General features: G+C 36.1%; 1 protein-coding gene across 1 annotated transcript in view; it reads left to right on the top strand.

Annotated features, from left to right (window-relative positions):
• The first annotated feature begins 10,658 nt into the window (after positions 1 to 10,658).
• The window catches only part of GABRG2 (gamma-aminobutyric acid type A receptor subunit gamma2), a 61,207-nt gene continuing 46,955 nt past the window's right edge, over positions 10,659 to 24,910 (top strand). Inside the window, exon 1 of the mRNA XM_062002203.1 lies at positions 10,659 to 10,765. Coding sequence (XP_061858187.1) covers positions 10,659 to 10,765 — 107 coding nt within the window. The remainder of the gene's footprint in view (positions 10,766 to 24,910) is intronic.

Genomic DNA, 24,910 nt, shown 5'->3' on the forward strand with positions numbered 1-24,910 from the left:
TAAGAGAATGATGCTACTCTTTGTTTACAAAATGAACACACAAAAATGACACTCAGACAAATAAACAGGAAAGAGGAATAAAAGCCTTTCAGGTCTCTTTCAGTTCCAGCAATTTGAAGACATTTTCAGTGCAGTTACAGTTTTGAAGTATAAGTAATTCAAGACCAAATAACACAAAAAGCAATAAGGTTCAGCTTTTGTTAGGAATATTTCCCTGAAAGTCTTTCCTTAGCAGTGAAATTTTCATGTCAGAAAACTGAACTTGAGAGATATAGATGAAAAGAGGATATAAACTTTATGTAATGTCCCTGGAAGTAGCTTTTTTCCCCCTTTTCTTTTAATCTTGTAAACAATGCTCCTAAATTCCTATTATGTTTTCTCCATTTCATTTTTAACTCACATGTGTTACCTCTAATGCATTACCTCTAATACATATGGTTTTCTTCCTTACTTTTTTCTCACCTAAATCATGAAAAATGCATCATGGATTTCATTGCCCTTTAACCTACTAAATGGATGAATATCAATACTTACAGATAAAAAGATATGCAGGACACCACCTTTTTACTTTTGTTTTTTAACTGAACAATTCTGTTTCATTTCAGCATATTATTTATATGTACACATAGCACTTATCTATCAGTCACAGAAAGTAAAACTGAAAGGACCTCATATACATATTTGACCACAATAACCTGTTTGAGTGCTCTGGAATACCTACTATAGGAAGTTTTTTCAAATTATCCAAAGATAATCGATCTAAGAGGCTGTGATAAGTCTCTGTCATCCCACAAAACAGAAATACCAGCTATTCCCTTCTTAATTCCACACGTTTGAAAACTTGGCATAATTACTCTCAAATTAAACTGCATTTACTGCGTTTTTTCACTTGTCCTTTGAAACATTTTTCAAGGCTTCTGGCCATTATTTCTTAATGTTCTGAAATTAATCTTATTTTTCAGATCCACTTTTATGTTTTGAAGGTCTAACCCTATTCTCTGACATGCACAACCTCCTCCTGGCTCTGGCTAGGTATCCTTACTGAATACAGTAAGGATATTACTTCTGCTTTCATTCAGATCATTAATTAAGATATTTAGTAGTAAAAATACCTGAAGAATCCTACTCAGCACTCACCTGCATTTTAAAAGCAAAGCATTGAAAATAACTTGGAATACATTTCTAGAACTAGGTCATATATCCCTAGTTTGCTCATGAGAGTATCATGCACAATATCAAAAGTCCAGAGTCAAAATGTGTACTCCTTGCCTGCCAGCATAGGTAGACTGCTATCAGATATTATTTCCAGTGTGTATTAACATTCACAGTTATAAAGCCAACTTTATAACTCAAATGTAGACATAGAAAACAGAGGTCAAATTCCGTATTTACAATTATTTATACTGTTGTGTATCCTTCCACTTGCTTAATAAATATTAAACTTCAGCACAGATTTTTTCTGAGTTTTTTTCTTTCTTAAAAAGACAGAATGGACTCCTTCCTTTCTGTCAGAACAAAAACATTCTTTCTGGCTTACTACTTCCATTAATGTTTTGGAGGAAGATATCCAAATCCATTTGTAATGATTATACAGAACGGTCATAATTTTCTCTTGGCAAGGCTCTGCCTGTAAGTCTTTCACTGTATAGGCTGCAAAGATCTCAGCATTCTGGATGTGTTGCTGATGTAGGCCTTCCTGCTCCACTCAGCCTGCACTTTTAAAAGCATCTTTGTGCCCAAATGTGTTCCTACACAAATGGCAGGAAATTTTTCCTCACATTTACTTGGGGAGGAGACACTGCCTTGCTGATGGAAATAGACTTTGAATATTGCAGTCACAGGAAATAATGACACATCAAAACAGATCTTAACATTATGTAAACCGTCTGAAGGAAATACTGAATCTGCCATGGAAATACAGAGCTTTTTGCTCTGTGTAAGCGAACACTAAGTAAAATGTCAAACCTACATTGTATGTCAAATCAGATTTTCTATACAAAAGATATGACAATCACAGAAAAAGTCAATGAGGCTGGGTCTGACTGAGAGAGTGGCATGCTCTGAATGTTTGCTATAACACAGACCTCAGAGACCAGTGTCTAAAAATACTCACTGATGAACCGAGTCAGGTTTTGTATTTAATCTCACCTTTTTACTTTTAGATCTCACTTTCTTGGTACGGGAGAAAATCAGAAACAGAAAAAATACCTTTACTGAGACAACAGTGATTACAGTTTTGAAAACTGACATCCTGAGGTTGAACAGTTATCAGTCAAGTAATGGCCTGTTCTTGCATTAACAAAACACCCCTGCACCTCCTTGTGCAAAGTAAGACCTGGACTTAGGTTACCATGATGTTACACACAGTAGTTAAACACACTCTTAATTCTCATCAAAGTTTGAGAGACTTGAGCTTTGGTTTTATTGTAAGCATGCACTTCAAGACAGTTTCTGAAAGAAGTAATAACTTTTAAGATGGCTTAGGTCTTTTTTGGGTGCAGAAACAGAGTATCTTGTGTTGATATTACTCATATTGCATTAACATTGAGGAAAGCTAAGAAATGAATGAATCCTGTTTTCCTGGTCCATGAAAATTTTCTTTCTTCATCTGGAATAAATATTGTAGATGTGTACAGCTTAAATGAACAGACTTAGCATCCTCGAGAGTGACTTCTTGTTGTTGTTGTTAGAGCAAATTAGAAACATTCTTACATTTTTAGTTTTCCAAAATCATAAAATATCCCACTCTATAAATAAAACTAAAGGATTGAATAACTCAACCAAAAATGCAGGACTCTGTTCCCAACTTTATTACTCTCATATACCTTAATATAAAATAGAGTGATAGTGAATGCTTTTAATATAACGGCCATTAGCAGTATGAAATAACTGGGTGTTGATGGCTCCCTTTTATACATACAGTGCTTTAGAACATTTAACAAATCATTTACAGAACACATAAATCTGGCCTATTGTGAGTATATGAAAATGAAAATATATTTGCAAGCATATTGGTCCATGAAATGTGCTATTTCTTAAATGATTTCAAGAATATCTGTTTGATTTCATTCCAATTTATTCCCACTCACATATATTCAAGCATCAGAACACAGTTATTGATAAGTGCCCTTTTGTTGTGGAAAAGCAATTTAGATTTTAGGTCATTTAGAGAAAACATCACCAAAGGTATTAGCAAAAGTGATTTTAAGTTGGATTTGTATAAGGCGACTTAACAGTTCAATGGCAAGGATCACTCTGCTACTTGAGACAGGAGAGAAATTGTGTTTGGGTTGTTATAAAGAGACTTGTAAAGAGATTTGAGACAAAATGAAAGATTAAAGGAGACTTTCCTGTTGAATCGTGACGTTCAGAATGGACCCCCTTGCTTTCTACACTCCTTCAGAGAGAAGTCTAGGTGTGACTGTATCCAAACCTATTCTAAGACATGGTCAACAGAGTTTACAGCTAATGGAATTAAAACAGAGTAAAGAGAACCTCTTTAACAATACTTCATAATCAATTAATTATCCAAGTGATTAAATAGTATCTGCTATAATCAACACAATGATTTGATAATGAGGTTCTCACAAAACTTCTAATATAGCTTCTAAATCAAATCATGCACACACATGCATACTGATATAGAGATTAACCTAAGTTTCTCTCCTTTTCACCAATTGTAGAATCAAATAACCTTTAAATTCTGAATCCTTACTCACACTTAATCACACAATAGTAGGGGTTAGAAGAGACCTCTAAAGATTATCTAGTCCAAATCCCTGCTACAGCAGATTCACCTAGATCAGGCTGCACAAAACTCAACTGTAGTTGAGTTATTCTGTTTTCCATGGTCAGCATTTGTCAGTAGATAACAATTAGCCCTTTGTCAGCATTCTACAGGCAGATGGTTTGGAAGTTGAGAGATGATTTGGAAGTTACTTTGAGAGGCATCCCAACTTAAAGGGAGTATCAAGGGTGTAGCCTGCCGTGGTTCTAGAGAGCTCAAAGGGTCTCATATTAAGACCACTATTTATAGGGTCAGAAGATGATTGACTTCATTCAATGATTTTTATTTTGGCCACAGTGCTTGTCATGTAAGTCTTACATCCTCCAGAACGGGCTATGACCCAGACAGCTGAAGTCAGTGGTATGCTTTCGAGGCAGGAGAAGTTCAGATACAATTAGGGAGTACCAATTATTCTAACTCATTGTATTTGCAACTAGACAGCAGAGTACAAGATAGTCTCGACTCACTGAATTGGTAGCTGGGATGTGAGAGTACCAGACCGTCTCAGTTCACCACATGGCTGATTAAGACAAGAACCTGATGTTGGCTGACTCCAACATAGCAATGTGGCCTAGGAAAGGGAGTTTATATCACTACATCTTTCAAAATTTCTTTTCAAACTTCCTTTAATTTCTAATGTGATTTCTGCTTTGGTTTTTGTACATATCGTATTTCTTCCTCTCTTATTGCTAAATGGAGAGCATGTGCAGTTACAAGTTTACTTATGTCATGCAGATACTGAAAGATATCTTCTAAAAGAAGTATGCAAGTAGGCTGAATGACCACTGGTCATAAATATCCTTGAAACAATCACCTAAACTCATCACACCAAAAGTACATATTTTATAAATAGGGTTCTGTGTAAAGATTCTGGCATCATCCCAGAAGTGACAACACTGCCTGTCTGCTGTCCTTCACATTTACTCACAGGAGTGAGAGGAGGATAGCTCCAGCATTTTCTGTTCCCTTTCATTTTAGTGTTTGACTACAGGAGGCAGAGTCTGCCTTCCTAGGATGGTTTCAAAAGCCATAGGTCTTAAACAGATTTAGGACAAGGTATGAGGAGAAAGCTATAGTTTAGACACAAGATTTTGACCTGAGATCTTTGTACAGTATAAACACACTCCAAATACTGTCCATAAGAAACTCTGCTAAAGACATATTAATGTATGAATAAATACCAATACACACCTCCTGAAAGTCGTGCTTTTTTAAAACTTTTGTGGAGCAGTGCTTCTTTTAGACATTATTTTGTTGCTCAGAAATTATCTTAGTATGGTGATTTCTTTACAAAAGAATTCGTTGTAATGGAACTGGGTCCTCTAGGTTATATTACAGGATAAGAAAGCTTTCTCAGGTCAGAGGCAGGGAGATGGAGAACACAGTTTGCTGAAAGAGTTTCATGATAAGAGAATCTCAGATGTTTACAGCACAGAACAGCATTTGTTAAGTCAGTTGCTGTCAGAAGCTTGTAAATCTAAGTACAGTTTGAAAGCTTTGCCAAAAACTTGTTTTCTTTACTGTTTTAACACAAGATCAAAGCATATAAACAAACACAGTAGTTTGGGTTTGTGTTTTGGTTGTTTTTAGGCTACCAGCATTTTTTTTCTTGTAAGTCAGATACTCAGAAAGTGATTTCTTGGACTAGAAGCCTGATGAAAAAGTGTAAATTAAAATATTTCTTTACAAATATTCACTTTGCATAAAAGCCTGAAATCCCACTGTATACATATTTTCTGAGAGAAAATAATAATTCTTTTAAAGATCATTTCCCAAGCAGCACAAGATTGTGTGGGTTTCTTAAAAAATGCAATAAGTTGAATTCTCTAAGAAGTTAGTTTCAGCTTGATAACTTCTTTGAAAGAATTATTCTTTTTGCATTTTAGTCTTGTTTTTCTTTTATTCTGACAGCTCAAGTGAATCATCTTGATTCTAATAAATAGCACTGAAACAATGCTGCTATTTTTCCAGTTAAATATTAAATCTATCTGGAGTCCTACTTTGGCAGCCTAGAACAATTATATTCTACACAATGATATGCAATTTGTCTGACTCCATCCAATATTTACCAGGAAAAAGGAGGAGTCAGTTTCAGTATTAAGAAGTGATTATTTTTTTAGTTATATAATAATAAATAATTAGATTTAAGTTTACATTTACCAATTTAGACAGAACTATATTTGCATACAAGATACAGTATATTTTTTAGCTCATCTACTTAGTACTGATATGAATGTATAAATTCATACGGTCACAATAATGTTCAGTGAGACTTGATTAAAAGAACTTTTTGAAAGGGCCAGATTTCACATCTATTATGAAGTCAATAATTATCTCTAAACTATTATTTTAGTCTAGCACTAAAGAGTGTTGTTTCTATTCAGTCCACCTTCATACCACTTCTTCACAAAACACCTGTATTTTGTGCATATGAATCAAAAGAGAATAAGTCATCTAGGTCATCTAAATGAAATGTCTGCACATAGTCCACTGACTTGGTGGTAGGTTGGCAGTAAGTTGGCAGTTCCTGCTCTAGTAGAGTATTTTTGTATCAGTGAAGTATAATAAAGTAATAAAATCACACACATACCTCCCCCAACCACAAAAACATGAGGCACTTTTCTTCTAGGAATTTTTTACAAAATTCCCTTTGAGTTGTTTCAATGTTTAAATATATATTGATATTGATATATATTGATATTGGTATTGGTATTGGTATTGCTGTTGATATTGCTATTGATATTGATATTGATATTGCTATTGATTTTGATATTGATGGGCAGAAAGTGTATTAGAAGATAGACCACAGGAAAAGTGAGAGGTTGTATCGAGTCCTAGAATTCTATCTAAGAAATGTTTTATATTGAATGCTACTTTCTTCAGGAATTAAGCATTAATATATTTCCCCAGGATTAGAATATTCTAGGAGAATCTTGGAGGAAGCTAAAACATTATTAATGTTACTACTGCTAGAAAATAGATGTTTATATATAGCTTTAAACAAGCTGTTTAAAATATTTATGTAGTTCAAAGGCTTTTGGTTTTTAATAACTAGGAAATTCCATTTCTGGATAGAAATAATTTAAAAAATTTAAAGTAGTTTTTCAAGTATGAAAATATTACTTGATATGAAATTATCAGTCTCCTACATCAATTTAACTACTTGAATATTTCTCTTCTTGCCTTTAAGGAACCATCCTTAATATGACTCATAAAAAAACAGTTAACCTCTTACTCAACTCTTATGCCATTTGAGACTGAAATAAGCATTTTATTTTTGTTGTTTTTTTGTCTAAAGCAACAAAAGGAATTACAGCTGAAACAGAAAGGACTTCCAGAGATGAACATGTGCTAAAATAAACAAATGATAATATTTTTTTGTGGATAACTTGGCAGTATATTGACATGAAAAGAGTCCTTTCAATTACTTTTTCTATCTTTCATAATCTTTTTTCTGTCTCTCACAATACTTTTATTTTTGCTTTTTCTTTTCTTTCACATATAGCTTTTGTCTTTTTTGATAATGTACCATGTGATATTTGATACACAGGAAAAAGTAATTTTAGAGTAAGAAAGAACCATGTTTTCTCTGGGCTTAAAGATACAGATACCTAGGGAAATCAATGGGATAAACAGGCAAGCTGTCTGCCAACATATAGCAAGATACTCTTCCAAATATTCTGATCTGATGCAGAATGCATGGCTTTGGGACAATCCCTTCTATGTTTAATTATTCTTCATAAGATATTTTTTCCATAAAAAACCCAAGTCATTCGTTGGGAAGATACCACTTTTGTGCTCAAGGGCAAATTGCTACGTGGGATTGGTTTATCACACAAAAGGTGTCAGGAAAACATTTCACACCAGGCAGCATCCTCATGTAAATTTGTTCCTTGGCGATAATTTATTATGATGGCATTCTAAAACTTCACTGTCTGATCCAAGCTTGTGGGCACAAAAAGCAGAACTCTGTGCTTCAAAGACATCATGTGTTCAAATAAAAACCAGCCTATTAGATTTTTTGTTTTCTGTAGCAGTTACATCTGCTACAGATAAACTTTTTCTTTATTCCCAGCAAAGGTTATTGTGATGACTAGAGATTATAATATTGAAAGTCCTTAAGCATAACACCTGCTTTTACTTCCTCTTCCTTCAAGTCAAAGATGCAAAGAACTGCAAGGATGACTTTGCATTTGAAATTAATTACAGCCAAATGTCCTACTGCTTGATTACTGGTGGATAAGCTTTATGTATTGTAGTCAAGTATTTTGATATGGAATTGACGTCAGGTCTGATATCTACTATGAATATATCAGAAAGTACCTGAAAAGCCTGGATTGGCTTTTGTGTGGTCCATTGACTGTATTAGGCTGAAGATCCCACTACCTAAGTTGGTGTCAGATCAGCTGCACACATCTGAAAATAAAATGAGACAGATCTGAGATGAAAAAATGATCATAAAATGATGATGCAAGTTTAAATATACAGAACGATGTACACAATCTTCAGTACATGCTTGTCTATCAAAAACCAGTGATATCCAATGAACAACGTGAATAGAAGATACAGCCAATAAAATACCTACAGGAATAATATTATCAATGGGCTCTGTACATCTTAATGAATTCTAGGCAGTCAAGGATTAGTATTGCAGTATCTACTTCCTTTTGACATACTCTATGTGATGAGAAATCTGGAAAAAACCCTCTTTTAACACCAAGTTTTTTACTGTTGCAGCCCCCTTGCCTCTCTGAAAATAATAAGGACATGAACCTCTGGAGTGACACTGCATATAGTGGTAAAAAGTCCAGGAACTATTTTCAGACAAGAAGGATGTGAAACATTTTGCTACAGAACAAATTTCAGTAAATTAAGTGCAGTGTACAGCTCATATTCCCTCTTACAGCATAGTTGCTTTAGTTAAGACAATAGCTATTTACACAGTTCATATTCTTATCTAGCAACAATTTTGATTCCCTCACCAAGTATACACAGCATTGTTAATCTTCAAAGGAATGTTTCATAAGTAATGAGAGAGATTACAGCAATAAAATGACAAAAGTATCATTTTCCCAGGTAATGATTTGAATGGTTTATAATATATATTTTTAAGATATATATATATACCTCTATATATAGATAGAAATAGATAGGTAGATAGATAGATAGATAGATAGATAGATAGATAGATATACTGAGAGCCCAGGAGACCATTGGGAATATTTTATATCTCTTAAACTCTGAAGTGACTGTACTTCCCAAGTTGTTGAAAAGAGTTGATTAAGAATCAAACCATTGACTGGAAGAATTAAGAATTAAATAACCTAACTTGTACCTTTGTTTGGAAACACTGATGAAACCACAGCCTTAGATATGGATTCAAACTATCACAGAACTATCCAGGGACAAGATGCATTTCATTCAACTAGTAACACTGATCTGCTTAATACATTTTTCTTTATAAACTAGGACACCACTACTGTAACTATTTATCTCTGATGGATAAATTTCATTCTGCATTTGGACTTTGGGAACTACCACATTGGCACGGATATTGGCAGCTTTGAGCAAGATCCAAGTGTCAGATTTGGTTCAGACTATTCTCAGTCCAGAGGGAAATTTTGCCGCCTTTATTTATTTATTTATTTACAGTTTCTTTATTCCCAATTGATAAACACCATTGGGGAGTCTTGGTGCTGTCTATATTTGCTTTGCTTTTAGGCAGAAAAAATTGGGAAGCCAAAATTTTGATATTGTAGGTCATGGCCCAAGTATCTATTTTAGACTGAGGTGCTCTGACTTTGGGAAATCATCAGATTCCCTGAATTTCTTACTTCACTAGTAGGTGCTAAATTGCCTTTTTAGACAATGGATCTCGGGACTCTGGTTCCAAGATTTGGCAAGGTCCAGTTTATACAGCCAGATAGTGTTTCCCCTCTGGCCAGGAAGCAATTCCTGTGTCTGTGTAGTCTGATTTCATCAGGGGGAGGGGAGATAAAAACCTTGCATATTCCCCCTAATCCTATCACACACTAAAAAACCTCATTCATACCGACTCCACCAATGCTGCTTTCCCCACTTCCTGAGTTACTTAGCAACAACTATCCCTCCCTTTTCCACTCCCCCATCCATCCTTTCATTTTTTTTCCCTTTGCAATCACGATTTCCAGGCTGTTTAGAAAAATGAGGATGCTCAGCAGCATAGGGCAAGCTTTTCCTTCCAGCCTCCCTTTTTATGCCTGCCAAATCCTTCTCGCCTCCAAAATGAAAATCCAGGCTGCCTGCATATGTGTAATCAAAGGTTAAAAAGCACCCTGGCTGACACCACGCATGTGTTAATCTGTGCTGCAGCAGAGTGCATCATTTCCACTTTGACCTCAGAGTTAATCTGCATTCAGGCAGAAGCTCCATTGCTTTATTCTTTCTTTTTTTTTTTCTTTTGCCTCGTTTACTCTTTCTGTTGCTTTATTGGATTTTGTTGCATGTGTGTGAGTGGTTCTTTAAATGTGTGCATGTGTATGTGTTTCTTCTTCCCTTGACTGCTTTTATTCCTTGAGTGTCTGTGGTGGTGGGGTTTTTTTTTTTCCTTTTCTCCCAATTATATTATTCCCCTAGATCTGGAAGCTGCTGCCTGCTGCCTGAGCTGACGTTTTCTGATTATATCTGCAAAGGGCTTGTGCAGATCTAATTTCTGTCCCCCTGCATATTAATTCCTGCAGCTGGGTGCAATGTATCTTCCCACTGACGGGACCTGGTAGGGAGAAGGGGAGAGCCACTACCAAAAAAAAAAATTAAAGAAGGGGACGGATCCATCTGCAACCAAGAGGGAAGGGGAAAAAACTGGGGGGGTGGGGGGGGGGAAGAAAAAGAGATGATTCCTCCAAATCCAACAAGCCTGGGGAGCACTGCATTCTTGAATCCTGCATTTTCTCTCAAAATGATGGTGTGGGCACTTCTGTTCCTCTCTCTCATCCAGTGGTAAGATGTGCTTTCTTATTCTGTTTGTTGGGGGGGGTGGGGGGGGGTGGGGGGGAGGGTTGGGGGGGTGAAGAATCTGTTTGCAAATTTGTCGAGCTGTGGTGAGAATGCCGGAGGTTTGGATAGTGGCATTACATTCATCTATCTCCTAGCAGCTGAGATGTTAGAATGTTTTATTTCTCTTGCAATTGTTGTGGCTCTAAAATGCACAGGGAGGGTAAGCGGCGGGTGTGTATGATGGTGGTACATGCCAGGGCTTGCTTACAATTTGATGCCATGTTAATGAAGCCTTTTATCTCTGAATTATTGTTTGCTACAGTGCAAGGAGTTATAATACAGCTGTGTTTTGTGAGCAGAACGTGGGTGCATTTAGGCTTGTTTTCACCTAAGCAGCCACATCATGGCTGTGCCTGGGCTATGGGCTCTGAAGAGCCGTACGGCTGTTCGGTAAGGAGCCAGTGGAAGGGTTTAGGAGCAAGGACAGAGCTGCATCTCTCGGCACAGCCCTCCAAAGGCAGGCAGAGAGGTGCTGCCTGCATTTCCCAGTCACTGAAACGCTTTTAATGCTGATGGAACAAGCAGTGGGATGAATAGTGCTCGCTGATCATCTGAGATGACTTTTAACAATATTTACCCCCACCATGACACACGTACTCTTTGAAGACAACCTGTGCATGCTACATATGTCTATTGGATGCATAAATGTAAAGAAGTGAAAATCCTAACAGCAGAGGAAGAAGGAGTTTAGATGTGGATGAGTAGAAAGTGGAGGGAGGGAGGAAGTATTGCTGCAGTGCCAAGCATTACGCTGAACCAGACATTCTTGCAAAAATTTGTGGACTGTGCATTTAACAGGTTAGAGGAGAAAGTGGCACTGCATTGCAAAGTGCCTGGCCTCTCAGGTGGTAATAGACTTTTCTTCACAGCTGCATAAGCCATATTGTCACTGGTACATTACAGAAGTTAGTGTCCACTCTTGTTTTTACTACTGATGTATTCATACAGGTTCCTCATTCAAATTTACCTTCTGCCTTCTCCCCTCCTTTTACCTGGACACTGTCATTGTAAAAAGTGGGCTCTTTCTCTTTGCTTTTCTATTTGTTTGTTTAGGAAAAATCAGGCTTTGTAGCTGCAGTGGGGGGATTTTAGCTGTAAGCAAAATAAAAGGCCAAAATTATTGACCACAGAAATTAAAAGTTGCTGGGATTTACGGTAACTTTCTTCAACAACAAAAAAGATTTCATGAAGAATTTCTATGAAAAGAAACTTAAAAGGGTTGAAAATGGAAATAAAGTGACATAAAACTTGGTCAACCTACCACGAAGGACACTTTAATACTGAGAATAAGACAGGTGCAAGGTGTCTCTGATTCTTATAGAATTAGTTATGATTACTGTGTGAATACAGCAATGGAAAATGAGCTTTTACAACACTTCAGGAATACAGGGTGTCAGATTATTTTAACATAAAAACTTCCACTAAAATAATCCCAGATATTTATTTTAACACACTTCCTTCTTTTCACTCATCTTTCACAATAACATAGCCTGAGAGGAATTTTGCCAACATTATTTCATAAGCTTTAGAAGAAGCTCTTCATAATGCAAACTGAAGTTTTATTTCAGCAAAAGGTTCTGTTTTCTGTTCCTAGCCATCTGATAGCCAAGATGGTTTCCTCTGACAGCTTCCTGACCTCATCATTTTAAAGAATAAATACTAGACAGAGAAACAATATAAAAAAAGCCACAAGTAAAAGGGAAAACTATCCTTAGTCCCTTATGAAAATAATTTAAATGAGCCAACCTGCAAATATGATTTTAATTCTAATAAACAGCACACTTCTCCTGTTGTGGAAGAAAGCTTTATTATTAGTTTTGGAAACTCATGGAGTAAGACAGAGTTACAAAAGTTAAACTTACATACCATTTATTTATAGTCAAGATGAAAGTTTTTCGATGTTAAAAACTCTTCAAGTACCTTAGAAGGAGGGGAATACTATTATATTATGTGTGGCTTGCCTTGGACACTGAAATTCTGAAAGGCCCATGCAACAGAACGCTAATGTATGTGCTCCATGTTATGCATATGAAGAAATGTGCTGACATCAATCAGAATAAACACAAAAATTTAAGTATTTTCAGAACCTGATCATAGCAATTCAACACATAAAAATAGATTACTAATATTTTGTACAAGTGTTTCCCCTATTAATACAAAAAATCACTATATAGATAAATTAATTGTTGTGCAATTGTTGATATTTAGAACATTAGGGAAAGAAGAGAGGTCCTGCTCTGGCAGAGGGATTGGACTAGATGATCTTTCCAGGTCCCTTCCAACCCTTAAGATTCTGTGAAAGTTAAGACATCATTCAGGCATTAGTGAAAGTGGCTAAAATTCTGGCTTTGACTTCAGCAAACCACAGTTTGAATGAATTCAGAACAAATGTCATATTACAGTGTTGCAATATTTTACCTTTACAATAAATTTATGTATTAGCTTTATGACATTCACAGACCACAACTGTACACACTGAACTACAGGAAATGCTGCCTTCCAATTTGTTTCTTGACATTCCTAACTGTCCTGCAAACTTCTTGCATAAAGTGCCTACATCATCTTACCAGTCAGACCAGTGTAACAGCACTGTGCAGTCTATCATACTGACTGAAGCTGTGTTTCAGCAAAAAGGAGTCAAACCAAACTCCAAATGTGTGAAAATTGTGCATCAAAATCTTGGGGTTTAGAAACACTTCAAAAAATGTTAAAAAAGAAAAAGTTTCACATTTGCACACCTCAACATGGAGTTTAATTGGAAGTAATGGTTTGATTACACTCATTGCATATATAGGTAATGAACATTACATGTAATAGAGCTCATTCACCATTTAAAGCTATACTCTGCACACTATTTATATATAAACTAATTAGTTATTTTTGCATAGTCTTTAGCTTTAACAATTTGTCAGCAAAAATCACATGAACACATAAAATCACATGAGCTCAAAGCAATGTCCAGATGTGAAAAGTTGGACACTAGCTACTTCTATTTTTTCACTTGTTAGGGCCCAAGTCATGCCATGGCAATGTTTCTATCCTGCAGCTAGATGCCTAAAACTAAAAAAAAATCAAGATTGATCAGAAAAAAAGCATAAATAATCATTTTTAGCACCAAAATAGTTTGGGGGGTGTGTGCTAATATGTATGCTTTTAGTAGTAAATTACTGAACACAGGAGTAAATAAAACTGTTTTGTTCTTGCAAAGCACTAGCAGTGTAAGCTGGGTTCTTGCACTGTTTGATAAGTGATATAAAACAGATTAAAAGGGGCATGAATATACCTGAGTTTAACAGTCACTTAGAATTACTGTGAAGTTTGCTAACATCAGCTTGGTATTAATCCTGCAGCTGTAGTTATTTATATAACTTTCACGTAGTCTATAGCACTACTGTTAAGTCAGAGGTCCCACTGAAGTCACTCGGAGCATCAGTAGAATAAGACGTCTCACAGCCAGAGACAATTTTTCAACTAACAAGGAATGATCCCTTTTTAAAGAAGTGCCATGACAGAAGATGTGAATCTAGTTGCTCAAGACTTTCTCCTTGTCTATGATACTATGAAACTGAATATCTAGTTGCTGACTGGCCTATATACCACATTGTTTGAGCAGAGCTGAAGCTGTATGGGCAAAGGATCTGCCCTGTACTTAAAGATTTCAGGGGTAGCAAGAAGAGAGAGACTGTCTTTGAGCTTTTCATAGCCATGCTGCATTCCTGGCTGCTCTCAGCTGTAATGCTGGGATACAAACTTGGAACAACTTATTATTGTAATAAAAAACTGCTGAACCCACTGATCTAAAGTAGATTCGAACAATTTAAGTAAAATTCTCAGTATCTCATTATCAATAACTTCATGAGGTAAAAGACATTACAGAGACTGTTTCCCTACTGGCAAGTTTATAATGATTTGGAGAGGTAGATTAAGACCTCTAACTAATTTCTGGTTTAGTGAGCATACCTCCTGCATGCCAAAACTCATGTATTCCGAAATAATGAATATGCAAAGTGATGTTAGGAAGTCTTTGAGAAAGTTTGTATGCTTGAAAAGGTGAGAATCAGATTTTGTTAATAAAAATTCTAGAAACTAACTGCAGTAAAAATAATTTAGGAAATGATTCTATTATTTTAAGGTAGTATTTCCCATATAAGTCACATTACATGTTTTCTTCATGGCCATCTGAACTACACTTTTGTGTCTTAAGTTTAAATTGTTCTAGATTAGTGCTGGTATCTTGTTGATTTAGATTTTGGTCATATTGCTTTCCTCTTTATGCTGCATTTTCTTTGTTGGCACATATTAAGATATTCTGTAGTAGTTGCATAAAAATTTAAACAGGAGGAAGACTCTGATAGGGAGTGAGCAGATGAAGTGAAGAGCAAATGCTTGGTCAAAGGAAATTCGTTTTCTCAGTCCCAGTATAATCCAATTAAATTAAACAGGTTTGTTAGAAGTAGGAGGTAAGCAAGCTGAAGGTGTCCACTAGATGTGTACAGTACCCTTTAATCAATTTGTTGGGCACTTAGCTATGTTATCATTTCCACAGCACCATGGTCAAGTGATGTTTGGAGCTCTGCTGGCAGTTGGGACTCTTACTGCTGACTAGTAAGACTAAAGTAAGACCAGTAAGACTAATGGGACTAAAAACATTAACTAGGAAAGGGTATTTAAAGCAAGTAATTCTTCCCTCTCTTTTAGATTCTGTGTAATGACCACTACTTTCTCCATGTTCTCAATTGTGAATTGAAAGCACAAATTATTAAAGGATTAGATATGCGACCTGAGCTAGGTGAATCTGCTTCTGCAGGGGGGTTGGACTAGATGATCTCTAAAGGTCCCTTCCAACCCCTACCATTCTATAATTATGACTCTATGTTTAGATTGAGGTGAGCAATAAAAATTATAGGAAGGTTTGGGATTTTTTCATATTCTGCCTCTTGTGTCTGCTTAGAGTATATTTGTACTGATCAGTATAGTACCATGCAGAAGACATTCAAGTAAGTTCCAAAGCAGAGGCACTTTTAAGGCCAATACCTCTGACAGGGACTGTCCTGCAATGTGGTGATGCACTAGCTCCTTTGAAGTTAGCTCAGTACCCTGTAGCCTTTCCCTTTTAACGTTTAGCCACTCTAGATATAAAGGTCCTATATGTTCCTAGATATAAAGATTTTATTCATGTGATAACTTTATTTTCAACAATCAGCAGAATACCTTGAGTGTACTGTGGTTCTCTGCCTCATTGGTACAGTCTGAATTGCTACTTTACAAACTACAGTACCTGCAACCCCACTCAGTCATACAGAGAGGGGCAGAAAAAGTGAGAATGGCAGTGAAGAATTCAGTCCTAGCTAGGTGCTTGCTTAATATGAACATGGGCTTTTAGAAAATAAAACACATTGAAAAAAAGATTGACATAGGGATGTCAGAACTGAAGGTTTTCTTTAATTTTCACGCTTCATAGCCTAGTACTTTGTAAATTGACACTTATTGGAATATAAATTTCCTCTAACAGAGATGGTAAGGTTTGATTCTCCATCTTCCCAGTTAGGCCTGCTAAGACATCAACACTCTATCCTACATCTAATGCTGAAAATCTCAGCAATTTTAGGAATCTCCTCACATAGTAGGCCTAGTTTTATCCTCTCAGTAATCCCTGACCCACTGAAGTCAGACTGTTGCTGAAGGAAAAGCCAGGACCTACATGATATAAATTCTTACAGGTAGTTATGTGTTTAAAAGTAAGAACTAGGGAATAACCCAAAGTTAAATTATAACTCTGTAAGAATCTTCAAGAAGTGTTTCTTACACTGCATAATGCTCTCACTTTTTGCAGAAAGCTCTCAACCCACATCCCAGCTAAATGATTTACAATACCTCTAAAAACTTTTTTTCTTCATTCTTCTCTTTTATTCTGCATAGAAGATCAGCATAAACTTTACAGTCCAGTTCAGCCCAGAGACTGTAATGCAAATTGACCATTAGTGGCACACAGGTCTTGTTCTGGCCCTCTGGACATAATGGAATTTCTCCATTCAAGAACAGAGCTTGTTTTCTATGAATGGAAGTTCTGAACAAGAGACTTTGTGGCAGTAAAAGAGAAAGAGACATGTTTATTTATCTATTTTTAGAAAATGTGACAACTGATGATAGAAATAGATGTCCAGGTAACTTCACTGGAAGTAGAAGTATACTTCTGGGTTCAAAGGTGGAGGCGTCTACTTAGAGCAAGAACCCTTCGTGACGTGATGAATAAAAGACTGCAGAAAGCACCATGAAAGAGCCATAAATCACAGAAAAAAAGAGTCCATCAGCACAGTCAGATAGCTCTCATTATTAGGTAAGGAGCAGCCTATTTCATAGAATGCAGTGTCCATTCTAAATACACTGATTTTTTAGATATTAGACTCAATATAATGAGTGATTTCTGATTACTGAAAACTTAATATTCATTACATGCTTCTTTTTGATGCTGGGTTCTGGACGAAACTGTCAGGATGTTATTACAAAGCACACGATGAGAGTCTGAATTCACCTCCTGTGTACACCTATGGAAGTGTTATTTTCTTTACAGGCATTTTATTTAGGTGTCTCTGAGGAGCTCTGGTGCAGTATGCATGAGCTTTGTTGTCATTTGAATTGGGTTCAGTTTTCTGTTTGTGATGTTGAGAAATAACTTACCTGTTTGATTCTTCCAATTAAAAAGAAGCCAGAAGATGGAGATAACAGTATTTATCTTTGGAAATAAGAAACTATTACTTGCTTTTAAATTTCTTACATGAAGTAGTCAGAAATTCATTTATATCAGAATGTGTAATCATCTCCTTCAATGTGAGAAATTTACATAAAACTATCTCCTTTTTTTTCATCCACATGAAAAAAGAGTGGGAAGAGAGAGATAGTGGGCACATATTTTCACAAGTCCCAGCACCTGCCAACTGGCTGAGACAAACCGAGGTAAAAGAGGGGCGAAGGTGGTAGGTTGAAGAAAGCTATTGAGAGAACATTACAGGATTACATTTAGTGTGATTCTGGGTTATTTGTATAGTTGTGACAGGAAATTAATATGCCAGTCTTGTCAGACTGAATATTGGGTATTCAGTCTGACACACGGTTGATATTCTTATTTATATAACTTGGAAATATTTTTAACACAACTACTGTTGAAAAAAAGGAGGTTTTGATACTGCTGAAAACAACCAGTGACTGCATAAGCAGAAGAGAAAAGCAGCAAACACCTTCCCATGTAAATGACTACCTCAGCTGCATAATGTTTTTTCATGTGACATACTAAGTAACATGGAAGAAGTTGGCCTATGGAAGCATTACTTGTTTCCTCTTATATAAAGGACATAGAGTACTCAATGATATTATCTCTGACTGCCTGAAAACTTACAAAAATGGTTTTACTTCTCATCAGTGAGGTAATGCAAAGCCCACAGGTTTATACAGATTCAAAGTGAAGAATACTTCCAAGTCCATTAACATCAGTGGGAATATTTTGTTACAGGTAACCTCTACTTGCATGTTTCTGGAAGTAGAGAGATTTTTATCAGGAAAGCATCATTATTTTCTTGCCCCAATCTTTTGCTCTTTAGCTTCTTATGCAGACATAACATACAGCTGATGTGACCCAGATTAATCCTTACATTATGATTATTGCAAAGTGATAGAAGTTAATCGAATTTCATTAATTTAGACAAGAATCTCAATGCAACAAATGATTACAATGAAGGGAGAAAAACACTAATGTCTAAGTCAGATTTTCTTGTCTACAGGATCAGTTCTATTTTTTGTGATTTAGTGAAGGACATTTTCACACATATTCAGTAAAGCACAACACAACGTGTAGGCATAGCTGTGAAATCTGGCCATTGTATATGAAACTAAATATTACTCTTTACAAGACAGAACTTTCATCTCTTTGCAGCCATCCAGTAAAGCATTAAAGAGCATTTTCACAAAACCTAAGCCAACATATACAGATTATTACCAGAAACAAAAAATCAATATATGATTAAAAAAACCCTGTTTAAAAAGAATGAAGGACAATAATGAACATTGGGATGGAATGGAACAAGAAAAAAATATCTACTTTTTATGCTTGCATTAGCTCTTTCCAAATCATGCAGGTAGTCATGTATGAAATTGTATTTTTTTCTGAATGTCATCATGGACTTTGGTATGAACCCTTGAGATTAAAAGATACCCTTTTTTTCTGAGTTATTTATCATCTGAAAGCTTTTTGTATGCTCCACGTTCCATAGAAAAAATGCCTATCATTCCATATACTGATGAGAAATGAATCTTAAAGAAGATCTCATGCATACCCAAAATAATCTGAAAAAATTCCCTGGAAAACAGTGGGTGAAATGAGAAAATGAATGTTTTCCTTCAATAGTGATTCAATGTTATATTGTGTAACACAAATAGCATGTTCTGGACATACAAAGCTTTTGTTAATCTGTAGTAAGATATCTTCAGATCTAAACAGAAAGCTGCCTGCTGCAACAGATTGAGGATTATCTGCTGAATTCAATTTTCATTTAATTCCCTTAAATTATTTTTCAAGAGAGAAAGAAAAAGACAGAAGGAGAAAGAATGAGAAAGAGTACAATTAAGAATAATTATTTTTAATGAGGTAATGCTAGGAAGCCTTACTGAATGAATCAATATATTATTCAATATATTATTAAGTGATAATGCACTTATAGGACCTACTGATCCATGTATATGTTTGACAAAGCTGGAGAAAGTGTGTTGCCAAACCAAAATGAATTCTACTCATAATGTCAAGAAGATAAAGAGATCAGATATCTCTTGGCCATTTTGTGTTCATCCTGTGATTGGGCGCTATAGGATATACTCTGCTTTTACTCTCCAAAACCTGACAAAGACACAGAAGACTTTATACTGTAGATTAACACTAAAAAGGCTTCAATCAGGTGTACAGCAGATTCTGCTGCAGGCAAGGCAGAATAATTCATAAAGGAGTCCACAATCATCTTTCCCCTTCTTCTACTCTGAACATCATCTCTGGTTTCTACTTTTATAGCTCTTAGAGCCATTCTTGCAAAATTTAGGCACCGGAACTGCTTCTGAGTACAGAAAAGTAATCAACTGAGCTAAAAAATATCAATAACATAATTCCATATGCTGGTCATTAGCTCATGCTTACTTCTGGTAATGGCCAATACTTTCAAAACAATTGCAAAAACATTGCCCAAATAGGTACCACACCAAAAACAAACGTGGACTCAAACGTCAGTGAATGAAGAATGCCACTAAATAATTGATATATAATTAAAATTAAAGTCAATTTGACCTTCTACAGATGAATCATGGATAAGTCTTAGCGTAGCAATACAGAGAGGAGGGTCTTTTATCTATGAGCTCAGAAAGGTTGTAGACTTACTGTTTATAAGAGGCAGAAGGGAAGGAGATATGGAAGTGAAATATGAAATTATATAGCATTTTTAACATAGTGACAAGAAGCCTATTATTACTTCAAACAGAAAACCACTGCAAGGATTCAGGTAGATGAATTATTACAATCAAATTAACAAAGGAGGCAAATGCAGAGAAAGCTTTTACATGAACTGAAGACAGCCTATGTATATGTTGTGGAAGTTAGAGGCCAGGGAAATGTCACAATCAAATAATAAGTCAAGAAAGCTGGTTTTAGCTCTCAGATATGCAGTAAAAGGAGAGAGAAGCAGAGAAATTAACTCCCTTTGTATAATATGTAACTGGTTGGGGGAGCAGTCATGCTGTAAAATGCCTTGGAAAAGAGGATGAGGTATATAATCCATGTAATAATATCTACACTGTTGTGAACTGTCTTAGCAACTGTACTTAAACACTGAAAAGACACCTTCTGGCTTCTGTATGCATAACTGAAATGATGTGTTTTCCTTCTACAGCCTATGAGGGCTGGGAAACCAAATATGTTTGAGTACTACATTTTTGCTTCATAACATGGTAAAAGAATCAGTATTTTCTTGGGAGGAAAGGATTTGGAAAGGGGGAAGGTTACAAGTAGTAAAACACTTGCAGGACTTTAGAATAAGGTCACAAATCTTGACACTTTTAAATAGGATCAAAATAACTACCTAGTTTCCAAATTGCATGGTATTGAATAAACATACGTGATATTTGTAAGCTCTATGGGACAAGGACAATCAACATTACATCAATAATGCCTTTTAAAATTTTATTTCCCTGGTTTCTAATAGAAATTGTAAAAAAACTCACTAAACTGCTTTAGACAAAGCATGCACTTAAAATGACTTAAAACCTTAATAAAGCTCTAATGCAGCACATGACATTAAAGTTACTACAAATCTTTAGGGCTGAATCCTTAACTTTCAAGTACAGCATACCTAACGAGGCTCTGGACACCATATTTAAGAGGCAATAGTGTGCCACATGAAAGCATTGTTCTCTGCCACTGGTTATTGTGATACAGATCCACAACTGCCTTTTTGATGCCAAAAGGTTGTAAAACTAGGATAGCTCTATTTCACCCAGGTGAGGACAGTACTTCTTTCCTCTCACAACATGCCACCGCTGCCTCTAGAGAGACTTCATCTCTCAGAAATTAAATTAAGCAATTCCAAATTATTTGCTAAATATATCCAACCATTTTAACCACTTTTATAGTCAGTTAATACACTTTAACCACTTAACATCCAATCACTTTTACTCTGGGTGTACTTGTTAATAAGAATTATTTCTATAATGAGTTCCAGAATTTACTATTCAGTCATCTAAGGATTATATGTGTGAAAACAATCTCTACATAGATTTAATTTTAAAAGGGAATAGGTATAATTTTAGCCTTACACATTTCAAAAAGTGGTTTTTACTTTAAGCTTTTAAACAAAATTAATCTTTGGCTAGAAACCACGAATTTTAGCTCACATGGTAACTTTGAAAAAGTTCTGATTCTGTGAAGACTTTTGGAGAGTATTAGAAAATTGTTTGCAGCATTAATTATATAATTTGCTAAGGGAAAAAAAAAGGAAACAGATTATTATTATCTCCCAACTATCTCTTTTAATCTCTATACAACAGATAAACAACAGAGGTGATTAAATGCAATGCAATATATATTCAGATTAAAAAATGAGCAACATTTGTTGTTTGCCACTATTACATGGCTATGCAATGTCCTGAACTCCTCACTAAAACAGTAAGGAAAGGATATAATGAAAAAATGCAGAAGCTTCATAGTCAAATTATGTCCAATCATAAATAGTACATATTTTAAATAGGACTTCTCAGTTTACTTGTAAGAATTCCAAACAGCATGTGAAGAATGTATTTCTTTAACAGAAAGGTCACGTCTGTAATGATGTTCTAGGTCATGTCGACCTGCAAGGTTTTAAGGATTCAAGCCTTCATCCAGGAAAGCACTTTCACTTCTGTTTAAATGTTTACTAACACAGTTTTATGCATGAGGATCAGAATATCAAGCAGTTGGCAGTATGAAAAGCACAATCCTGGAAAATCTGACTGATATAAGCTAAAAATGTGAACATTGCCAGCAAGTGCATCTCAGCTGTGTGCTCTCTTCCAAATTATTTCACTGGTAATGTCTCCTGGAAAACTGTAGGGTTTGGAACAGCACCTGTTCTTTATTTAAAAAATTATTTTGATGTATACTTGCCAAATTATTTTCAGTTTTCTTTGCCAATTCCCCAGAGATTTGGGAGGATAACTTGTATGTAGAAGTTTTGTCTCGGTGGCTTCCAGTGGATCCTTACTACTCTGCTTAAGTTCTTCTGCCTAAGTCTGTAGCTCACAAAAAGATGTTGGAGCTGTAACAAGGGAAATTGAAGAACAATTTATCCATATGTGAAATATGATGTGATTAGTAAAACATAGACTCATAGAATGGTAGGGGTTGGAAGGGACCTTTAGAGATGATCTAGTCCAACCCCCCTGCAGAAGCAGGTTCACTTAGATCAGGTTGCATAGGAACATGTCCAGGTGGACCTCCAAGGAAGGAGACTCCACAACCCCTGTGGGTAGCCTGTTCTACTTCTCCCTCACCCTCACATCTTTATCTTTGCTTAACTTCTCCTCACATTCCATTAATTTCAGGGGTTTGCTCTCTTTCTAAGTTTTCAGGCCCCCTTCCTCACTTGATGATCCCATCTCTCATCTCCTTGAGTCATGAAGACTCTTCCTGTTTTAAAAAGGTTCCTGATTATGCAGTTTGGGTAAGATCAACAATGGACCTATAACATCTCTGAAGCATCATGGTGCCTTCTCTGTACCCAGAGAAAAAAGGGTCTGAAACCATCTGCATTTCGTCAATTAGCATATTCTTAGTTGCCATGATGATTTGTGTGGCTACCCTGAATATCTCCATGGGTCTTGCTTTCATGCTTATAAAGAGTACAGTCTCCATAAATGATGCCACATGCAGCTAGTGCTCCCATCTCCACAGTTGGGAATGGACTAGTTCAAGATGACCTGGTAATGTCTGATGGTAGCAGCTGCTACCATGGTCACACCATGTTAGATGCTCCATAGAGCTCTGAGAATGGGCCAAGGAAACCTGCTGGGGATCTGGACATTGTGGCCTGAATATATGAATGTTTGTTTACATTTGAGACAGTCTCTGCAGCACTTTTAGTGGATCCTTTGATTTAGCCACAGTGTAGAGATGCAGTGAAGAAGAGGAGAAAAAAACCATCCTCTTATATAATCTTTCTGAAGGAAGCATTTTCACCTCTGTATGTCTTTCTGTAGTTTGTATCATTCTCTGTAGGATCTTCTACAGTCTGTTTTATTCCATTGCCAAACATATTTTGAAATCTTTGTTACATGAGAATCCATCTCCCAGACTTTAATGTGGTTTCTGCCCTCCAGGAATTTCAGAAATAAATCGGTAATAGTTGTACCTTATAAACTTGGTTCCCAGTGCTGTTTTTGGAATATGTTTATGGCTACATCTACTGCTATTTCTGACCTTTGCAGCCAGTTCCACACATTAATCAAATCCACTCTTAGCTTCTGCTTGCGCTCAGTTATTGTTCTGATTCTTGCTCTCTTCGAGAATTATGAGGCATCCATCTTTATCACTGAGTACCATCTACTTATAAAATGAGTTTCTGGTAGCTTTCTCTTTTAAAGTCCCTTTCCTTTTACAAAGACAAACTTCTCTGATTGTAATCAGGACAATGACAATTTATAAAATAAAATTCTACTATATTGATGAGAAAGAGTCAAAAAAGGGATGCCAAAGTATTTCTAGAGGAAAAAGAAAAGTCTGGGAGAGATATGTTTCAATGTGTATGAAACAAAAATTGCTCCTGTTTTCCTGGTGTTTTGACTAGCCTTAATAGTCACACTTAAATATAAGGATAGGCTTTGCAGTGATCGTTATGCATAGCCCACTCAAATGTCAAACATTTCAGAGCTAGGTAGAGCATGTTATGTGGCTTACATTATACTTACCAGAGACCGACAGAAAGATCAAAAAGAGAGGAAAAAGACATTGGGTGAATCCATATACAGTTTCCTCTTATACAATAAAGTGACAGAGTCACCATACTATATATGAGTTAGCACCAGTAAAACAATTGGTTGAAACCAGCCAAAACCTGTCAGAAACGGCCAAAACTGGTCAGAATCAGTCAGAACGGGTCGAAACCAATCAAAATAGGCCAAAACTGGTTTTGACCAATCGAAATCGGCTGGAACTGCTCCAAACCTGTCGAAACATGTCGAAACCAATTTTGATTGGTTGGAACCGCTCGAACCCAATCGAAACTGGTTTTGACCAGTGGGAATCGGTTCACACCGGTCTAAACTGGTCGGAACCAGTTGAAACTGGTCAAAACCAGTCAGAACCGTTCAAAACCAATCCAAACTGGTCTAAACCGGTCAAAACCACTTGGCACTGGTTCGAACTGGTCAAAACCAGTTGGAACTAGTCGAAACCCTTTGGAACCATTTCAAACCGGTCGGAACCAGTTCAAACCAGTCGAAACTGGTCAGAACCAGTTCAAACCGATCTAAACTGGTCAGAACCGGTTGGAAACAGTTCAAACTGGTCAAAACCAGTTGGAACCAGTT

This window comes from Colius striatus, chromosome 9, assembly GCF_028858725.1.
Source record: "Colius striatus isolate bColStr4 chromosome 9, bColStr4.1.hap1, whole genome shotgun sequence".
Lineage (NCBI taxonomy): Eukaryota > Metazoa > Chordata > Aves > Coliiformes > Coliidae > Colius > Colius striatus.